This window comes from Spea bombifrons, chromosome 5, assembly GCF_027358695.1.
Source record: "Spea bombifrons isolate aSpeBom1 chromosome 5, aSpeBom1.2.pri, whole genome shotgun sequence".
In the NCBI taxonomy this organism is placed as follows: Eukaryota; Metazoa; Chordata; class Amphibia; order Anura; family Pelobatidae; genus Spea; species Spea bombifrons.
In genome coordinates, this window is record NC_071091.1 from 4998934 (window position 1) to 5008667 (window position 9734).

General features: G+C 38.7%; 1 protein-coding gene across 1 annotated transcript in view; it reads left to right on the plus strand.

Moving 5' to 3' along the window:
• Positions 1-7698, plus strand: part of LOC128496409 (sodium channel protein type 5 subunit alpha-like) — a 153155-nt gene extending 145457 nt beyond the window's left edge. Inside the window, exons 24-27 of the mRNA XM_053466022.1 lie at positions 1794-1935; positions 4109-4209; positions 4571-4841; positions 5672-7698. Coding sequence (XP_053321997.1) covers positions 1794-1935; positions 4109-4209; positions 4571-4841; positions 5672-6900 — 1743 coding nt within the window. The 3' untranslated portion in view covers positions 6901-7698. The remainder of the gene's footprint in view (positions 1-1793; positions 1936-4108; positions 4210-4570; positions 4842-5671) is intronic.
• The last annotated feature ends 2036 nt before the right edge of the window (positions 7699-9734 follow it).

Consider the following 9734-nt stretch of genomic DNA (forward strand, 5'->3'; position numbering starts at 1 on the left):
GGAGAACAAGAAAGATGGAGATAGGGGAGAGAGAGATGGGCAGAGAGGAGGGAGAAAGCCAAAGAGGGGAGAGATGCATGGAGCGGAGAGGGAGACAGAAGAGGGAGAAACAACAAAGGACATCTCCCATAAAGCAATGGGATTTCAGGGGAAGCTAAAAAAGGTCAAAACTTAAGAGAGCGTCCCCACCTGGGTGAGCTGTGAGAGCGCAGTATGACTTGGTGATGCGTGTAATTTGGCTGGAAGCCCTTGGCAGTAGCCCTGCTTGCCTTGTGGTTTATCCCCCCCCATGCATTGCAAAAAATCACCCACCAGGTATAGTGTCTTCTACTTTTACAAAAGGGCAAATATGTCACATGTGAGGGAAACCGCGTTTTGTAAAATGAATAAATAAAAAATACTTTAAAATTCTGGTTTTGAATATGCCTTTAACGCTGGGTTCACAGGTACGCAGGATTCCAGTTTAATTTATATATATAGATTTTTTTTTCTTTTTACTCTAACGAACAAACGAGCTCCCACTGTGCCTCATTAATTTTATGAAAACTTACCTGCGTTGAACCGTCGAGTTAATTGCTTAATGTAAATTATAATTTTCCTTCAGAAATGCGGACATTTAGTCATTTAAACAAATTGTTCTACAAAAAAAAAACAACAACATTGGACAGAGTTGAAACAAGCAGCGCTGGCGAAACCTCTTCCCGGGGGCACGGTGTGTTTAGGAGGATCTACCGGCGTGACGGAGAGGGCATCTGACGTTGAATATGCCCCTCATGTTCAAACCTGAAAAACTCCGGCCATAACCTTTCTATTAAAAAGTGGAAAAAAATCCTAAATCCAATGATTTTATATCTCCCTTGATTAATATTTTACTCTTGCTTAAATTACCGTATTTGCTCGGTTATAAGACGAGGTTTTTTCCAGAGCAAATGCTCTGAAAAATACCCCTCGTCTTATAATCGGGGTCGTCTTATAATCAGACCTCAAATAGGTGTGACTATGAGACTAAGATCCAGATCCCCCGCAGCGCTGCAGGGGACCTGGATCCTCCTGTGTTATGCCCCCCCCCAACTTACCGGTGCTTCTGAGTCTCCGGTGCTTAGTCCGGGCAGCGTGTAGAGCTCTACGCGATTCGCATACACAACTTCTGCACACTGCTGGCTGAGTGTGAGGCGTTAAGAACAGGAACCCCCAACTACCTCTATGTAGTGTGGGGCAGTAGACCTGCGCATGAGTAGCATAGACCTCTCTTTCATGCTCCCTTACAGTCGTCCATTTTAAGTGACATCATATTCTATGCTAGAGCGGGCAACCCATGAGGATGGCAGGATAGACAGATCCATGTTATGTACCCACAGGGTCTTCTGAGCCACCCTACTAAACACTGGGGACTCTGGGCCACCCTGGATTTGGACACAGTCCTAACAGCACCCCATGTGACCTCTATATAGAGAAGCCAATGGCTTTCCAGTCCTAAAACCAACTAGCGTCCCATTCCTTCTGCTTAAGCCACCAAGAAACCATTGACCATAAGTCACAAGTCGGACCAACTCCGTGTACGTTAAATCATAATAGAGACCCCCAATAATGTGAATAATTGGGAGAATTAAATATTAACCTCAAATAACCTCACTGCTCGTCGTATATAAAAACCTACAAAATCTTTTTATTTTATTTTTTTATATAAAAAGGCAGAAGATACAATAGCATAGAAAGCCTTCTATTGTATGAATGTCCAAAAATCATAGAAAGCACCATTATTTAACTCATTGTGTTTCTTTTCTTCCTTTTAGATTGAACTGCAGCCGATATATGAAATAAACAAGTATATGTACTTGTATTTTGTGATTTTTATCATCTTCGGCTCTTTCTTCACTCTGAACCTGTTTATCGGTGTAATCATTGACAATTTTAACCAACAAAAGAAGAAGATAAGTATCTGACCTATGGTATTGTTAGCTCAAGTATCAATCAGTCACTTTCTTGTATTATGCCGTCTCAAAATACCTCCTCCTGGCTTTTTTTTCACATGGAAGAAGCCACAAAAACGCGTTCTTGTTATTTCTGTCAATAATGATCCGGGAAGCTGGGCTCACGTTAGCTTTATGTCTTCAAGACCTGGACCTTCTCTAACCTGGACTTACCCGATTGCTGCCGTGGAAGCTGCCGTTGGGTTTCTCTTAAAAAGAAAACACAGAACTTTTAGTTAGCGCCTTAACATTTAATTAGATCAATAAAAATATTAAATTCCGCACATCTGAAAATGTATCGTCTTGGGAATGCTGTAAGTCAGGTCAGATATAGTTCCAGCGAGTCACCGCGGGTGGGAACGGACAGACAAATTGGATCATTTAACAAGTGACTGAGAAAAACGCGTGTGAAATAACAGGCCTTTGAGTTCATTCGCTAAAAGCTAAATCTTTAGGAGAGTTGTTGTTTTAACTCCCTCTCTTCACTATTAACGATTTAACTATACATTATACAGGGCCAGCCAAGCTCTTCCTGCAGCAGAATCACCCTGGAGTTGGACCTCCAGGGTGAAGATGATAATTGGAACCACAGCTCTTCTGACCTCCTTCTCCTTAGTGAATAGGGTTGTCTAGACCTTATATATGGCTGAGGGTGGCCTGTAGGGTTGAGTTCAAATAATCCCACCCCTGCCAGGCATGTTAATAATGTACGTAGTGGTGGGGGTTATTTCATTCTTCACCTTCATACCCTCTACTATGTATACAGAATACCCTAGGCTAGCTCGGATATGACGGTAGAGGCACCAATTGACGCATAAGCATGTCAGCCAATACAAAGGCTGACGTCTACAGATGTCACACAGCAATGTAGAAAAATATGGCGTCCAAGACGCTGCAGGGTATCTACGATGGCGTGCGGTTAAAGGCACAACAGAAAGAATCCGGCGTGTCGTCTGATGCTGTTTGTTGTATTTGTGGACATTTAAATTCGCAGCCTGATCGTCAATCCAAACTATGCATTTTTAGTTATGTAAAACACTACAATTATTTTTAATAGGTTTTGGGGAAAAAAAGTGCATCTAGCATAATAATTACCAGCATTCCGTCCTTTTTACAAAAGATAACAAAAACCCCCCGGTTTAGCTGTGATCTGCGGACGGCTTATACAGCGAATGAATGAATATACGGTATCCATTTACTCGCGTTAGACATCAAATCCCGGATTTGCGCTGCTCCATCAGATAAGCGAGCCGTCCCTTCTCACGCGGTCGTCTTCTGGGCGATGTGACTCACTGGAATAAATTACCTACATAGAAGCCATAGAGAAGGCAGGAATCAAATGTAATGTTTCTGTCGCTACTTCATTACAAGAACATGTGCTTTTAAATAAGAAAACATCACGTAGAACATATACCGCTGAATAACATCGCTATATACAAGCCGGCGGAACGCTAATTGAAACCGATACAGTATTAGTGCATCGCCAATCTAATTTCCGCCAGTAATTTATATATAAACATGTCGCACCAGAATGAATCAACATCATTATCATCTGAGACGTTATCTATATATATAACATGATAATATAATATATATATAATATAAGCCCAGAACATACCTGCTTAGTTTAACGTCTTATCGTTCGTCTTGTTTTGTTACCATCTTATGACACCAGTTTTTACTTCAATAGAATTAGTCTTAGTTAGTATTTTAGATTGAAAAAAAAAGACTTTAAAATGTCTATTATTCTTTAATCTGCTAGATGTGCCTTATTTTTTTTTTTTTTTTTTTTTATTTTTAGAGTTTAATCCCGAAAAAAAAAAATTATACGGGAAAATTCCATGTTACGAACTTTACAAACTTTTAATAGATTAAATGAATAGTCGACATGTTACTGTTACATTTCAAAAAGTTTAGAAACAGATCATTAAGGCCAGAAACTCAAATATGTTATTGTGGAACCCATTAACCCCTTAAGGACAATGGGCGGTCCCTAAAACCATTGAAAACAATGCATTTTGCCATTAAGGCGTTAATTAGGTTGAAAGTAAGGATCCAGTGAATAATATAATTCCCAGTCTGTTACTTTTGATGAATATTCTTCCAACTTGTAACATTTTGTGTATCCGTTTACTTAGGGGGTCAGGACATCTTCATGACTGAGGAGCAAAAAAAATACTACAATGCCATGAAAAAACTGGGGTCAAAGAAACCGCAAAAGCCAATTCCCAGGCCCCACGTAAGACCCGAGCATTAATATTTATTATATATGTATATATGTACTGCGCTGTTAATATTGCGCAATACCAGTAGAACTAACGGCATAATGTTTCCCAGAGTTCTGCCAAGCCTAAAACGGAGAATTATCTGCTGATTTTGTTAATTTTGATGTTATTCTCCCTTATTGTAATAGTCCTACATAACCTGATGACGTGATATATAATGTAATGGGAATTTTGTATCACAACAAGAAACGTAAGGTTATGAATTTGGGGAAAGGATTATTTGTGGATTTAATTTTAAATAAGATTTTTGTAATGTAACAACTTTATGGTTTTTTTCCATGTTATTTCTGACCTATATTTTTTATCATCTCACAGAATAAGTTTCAAGGTTTCGTCTTTGACGTGGTGACGAAACAAGCTTTCGACATCATCATCATGGTCCTTATCTGCCTGAACATGGTCACCATGATGGTGGAGACTGACGAGCAGAGCCAAGACATCGAGTCATTACTTTATAAGATCAATTTGGCGTTTGTGATTATTTTCTCTGGAGAATGCTGTCTTAAAATCCTGGCCCTCAGGTATTATTTCTTCACCATCGGATGGAATATTTTCGACTTTGTGGTCGTGATCCTTTCCATTGTGGGTAAGTATCCAAAACAAACGATCGTTAAAAACGTGAGCAAAAGAAATATCTCCCTTCCAATCAAAATACTTTCATTCCATTAAAAAGCCGTTGACACATTTTTAATTATTGTAATGAAATTTAACAGGGATTTACATACGAGCCTGATTCTGACAAAACGTAGAAATTCTTAATAAACAGCCCTGCCTGGCGCGCATGTCCCCGTCTGTGTCCAATTAACATGCGCGCACATTAATAACGCCAGCACATGGTTTTCATTTTCCGGGGCAAATTAAACATATATCACCATAGCGAGTATTGTGTCATTAACTGCATTGTTTGGCACACGGAATCCTTTACAACACAAAATTTCACATCTGTGATACATTCAGAGCTTTGACATATTTGTGTATTAAAAATATTAAAAATATAGAATTCATTCACTTACAGTTTGCAAAACAATGTGTTTATTCTGACCCCTTGCCAGTTGGTTAACATGTAATAAATGGATGTATTATCCTTGGATTACATGAAATATATGTACTTAAAGCAACAGGGGGACTATATATATATATTATGTATTATATATATTATATAATATAATATATATAATACATAATATATATATATATATTATATATATTATATATATATATTATGTATTATATATATAATAAATATTAGATATATAATATGTTATATATCATATCGATAATATATGATATATATATATATATATATATATATATAATATACACCGTGTATGTATAGTTTGACTCCACCCTTTTCCCTGAATTAGCATTTGCGGTTAGATTAGTTATACTAATTACCTATTTCTTTGCTTCTTCCAGGAATTGTACTTTCGGACATTATCGAAAAATATTTTGTGTCTCCAACTCTGTTCAGGGTAATCCGTTTAGCTCGAATCGGACGCGTACTCAGACTTATTCGCGGAGCTAAGGGAATCAGAACCCTTTTGTTTGCCTTAATGATGTCACTTCCCGCTTTATTTAATATTGGCCTATTGCTATTTCTGGTCATGTTCATATACGCTATTTTCGGCATGGCTAACTTTGCCTACGTGAAGATGGAAGCTGGCATCGATGACATGTTCAACTTCCAGACTTTTGGAAACAGCATGATATGCCTTTTCCAGATTACGACGTCCGCTGGCTGGGACGGTCTTCTCAGCCCGATATTAAACAGCGGACCCCCAGACTGCGACCCGCACTTTGTCAACTCTGGAAGCCTTACTGTCGGAAACTGTGGGAACCCCTCCGTGGGAATTGTATTTTTTGTCAGCTACATAATCATATCCTTTCTCATTGTTGTAAATATGTACATTGCCATCATCCTTGAAAACTTTAGCGTTGCTACGGAGGAAAGCACGGAACCCTTAAGCGAAGACGACTTCGAGATGTTCTACGAAGTTTGGGAAAAATTTGACCCCGAAGCGACGCAATTCATCAGTTACTCCCGCCTCTCGGAGTTCGCCGACTCCCTGGCGGAGCCTTTGCGCATACCAATACCAAATAAGATTAAACTCATCGCCATGGATCTCCCCATGGTCAGCGGGGACAGGATCCATTGCCTGGATATATTGTTTGCCTTCACAAAAAGGGTCCTTGGCGAATCCGGAGAGATGGATACGCTAAAAGCACAAATGGAAGAAAAATTCATGGCGGCCAACCCGTCCAAAATTTCCTATGAACCAATTACAACCACCCTAAGACGGAAACAAGAGGAGGTGTCCATCTGCGTGATTCAGAGGGCCTACAGGAGGCACCTGCTTCGCCGTTCCATGAAGCAGGCCTCATTCTTATACCGTCACAGGTCCTCTGATGGTAACATTATTGAAGAGGACGCCCCGGAAAAGGAGGGACTCATTGCGCTCATGATGAATGAGCATTACGGCCGCTCCCTCGACAAAACAGAGTCTATATCTTCGACTTCCTTCCCGCCGTCCTATGACAGCGTGACTAGAGACACGAGCGACAGCACGTTGTTAAAACGGGAAGACTCGGCACAAAATGATGACTGTAAAATACGTGCAGATCCAGATAAAGAATCATTTGTATAATCAATGGGTTTTTTTTTTTCTTGTTTTTTTTTTAAAAAAAAAATGCTTTCAGGTATTGTTTACAAAAAAAGACGTAAGTGCACAAAATGTTTGGACAGCCATTCTATAAAATGTAGTTGCGAATGACTTTTATTTTCTTTGAACTACTGGGAACCGAATGCTTTTACAACCGTCGAGCGCAGTCAAACTTTGGTTTATATTTCTAAATGGAAAAAAAAAACCTTAGTCAAAGAATTAATAAAACAGTGGTGTGATTATGAATTATACTTAATTGTAAAGAGTAACGCAGTGTATCTCGATACACGGAAAGACGCCTGACTGTATACATTCATTTATGGTCTTATATTATTAGTGTGTTTTAGTTTAAAAAAAAAAAAAAAAAAAAAAAAAAATAAAATAAAAAAAAAAGGGTAATATATGACCATTCTAAATTAATTCCAAATATCACAGGCTGCCGTAGCAAAATGTATACACTTACTGTATATGTCATGAATGGTCTTTCATAAATTTATATTTGATATTTTTTTTACATAAAATAAAAACAATGTTCTCTTTTTTTCCCGTGATGGAGGGGGGGGGGCGGATCGATATTTAAAGATCTGCATTCTGAACAATCGGATGATGTAATAATAAAAAGAAAAAAAATAAAATAAACAATAACGAGTGACGAAGAATAAACAATGGAGAACTCTCGGATCTTGCTGCTGGAAAAAAAAAACTTGTTATAAGATATTTGAACTGTTTATTACAAGCTGATATGTTATTGCTTGGCATGAATACAAATAAAGATTTCAAAAAGGGGATACCTAATGCGTGATAAATTCTAAGCAAGGGTCTCATCAAACATAGAGAGACATGCTCGGATGAAACCGGCGGTGTATCTAGTTGTTGGGTTCCGTGTGTCCAAAATATTTTTGCCCCTACTGATGCTTATTCTACCTTCCTGCCCCTGGTGGTGTGGGGGGGGGTCTTGTAGCCACATTCCCTTAATGTTCAACATAAGAACGGGAACTGTGGATCTTTCCGGAAAAAAAAAAACACCCCACCAAGTGCACAAAAGGGTCTAGGTTGTAAGGTTGTAACATAACAGCCCGGTGCCGTCACCTACAACATCTATGGGACTGGCGGGTATCACGAGGAGGGCAATCAAAGATGGTAAACGGTCCAGGTAATAAATGCATGGGTCTCCCGGGTCCAGCTTAGACCGCTAGGTAACCATCTTATATCACAGGGTAAGAAGATAAATGGTGGGCCAATCTGATCAGAACTGCTTTTGTATTTTGCGTTTCAAATAATCTAGAAGATTATTTAGGGCTAGACTATCCTGGAAACCAAAAATGCAGTAAAATTCTAGCTATAAATGTTGGCTTTTATGCCATTGCCAGGGTAAGGAGTGTGGAAATCTGCCACATGAGCCTCCATGATCACTCGCGTTCCCGCTGCTTCCAGATGCGGGGGGCCGCCTCGCTGGCGAGGATCTCATAACCAATCACAGCTGGTATAACGTACCTGATATAACCAATCACAGCTGGTATAACGTACCTGATATAACCAATCACAGCTGGTATAACGTACCTGATATAACCAATCACAGCTGGTATAACATACCTGATATAACCAATCACAGCTGGTATAACGTACCTGATATAACCAATCACAGCTGGTATAACATACTCTGTAGCCGGTGGCTGGAGTCCTCTCTCTCCCTGACTCAGTCCCAGAGACCGAGAAGTGTTACAATGTATCAGGGAACAGGTTTTTACAGTGAATAAATGAAATGCGTTTGTGTGTAAATACATAGTATTGGCATTATAATGCAGGGGATTACGTAGATTTTGGGTGTTTAATGTAGGGCGGGGAGAAAAAATATTAACAAAAATAAATGTTTTATTTATACTGAATGATGGGTGTATGTCTTGCATGTTCCTTTGCAAGTCAAAATATAATTTGTGTGCGTACACTAAGCTGCCAGAGGCTTTCGTCTCTATAGGTGCATATATATTAATATATATTTATATATATATATATATATACAGTATATATTAGATCATAAGCATGTGTTGCATAAACCACATGTTTTATCCAGCAGAATGCATCCTCTCCTTTCTTTTTTTCTCCTTTCATTTCATTCCCTTACTCCTTGTTTCTTTTCATTCTTTCTTTCTTTATTTCACTCTCATCTTACTTTCCTTCCTTGCCTTTTCTCATTTCTTTAACTCATGCCCTTGTCTCTATTATCTTTCCTTTTCCACTTTTGTTCTTTGTCTCCTTTCTTTCATTCTCCTTTTCAGTCTCTTTCTTTTCTTTTTCTCCTTCCTTCCTTCCTTTTCCAGCTAACATAGAAATCAGATCACTCAAATAGTCCCCAAAACAGAGACCGACTCTTCTACGAGGCAAACCACAACAAATACATAGTATAATAAATGTAAGGGATTAACTCTTAGAAGTCAGTGTAACATCTGTTATAATTTCTTTGCTCTTTGACTTATTTTCTTAAAATACGGGATTTATTATCCGAGCTGACATTTGAGTGCAGACATAAGATGAGGGAAGTGGTATCACAATCTGGAGTGAAAGCTGCAATCAGACCGAGTATTTAGCAGATACCCACTTATATCGCATTATTCTCACCTACGGGAGATATCCATTTGAAGGCAGTGAGAAAATAAACGCGTTATGTCTCCACGCAGGTTCCATTGATGCGGTTTCAATAGAAATGAACGTTTTAATGAAATGAAGTCGTTTTTCTTTATCCATTTAGATTATGCGTGTGAATTACTGCTAGGACTAAAAGCAACCAAGAAATCCAAAATGAAAAACAAAGAAACATGGCT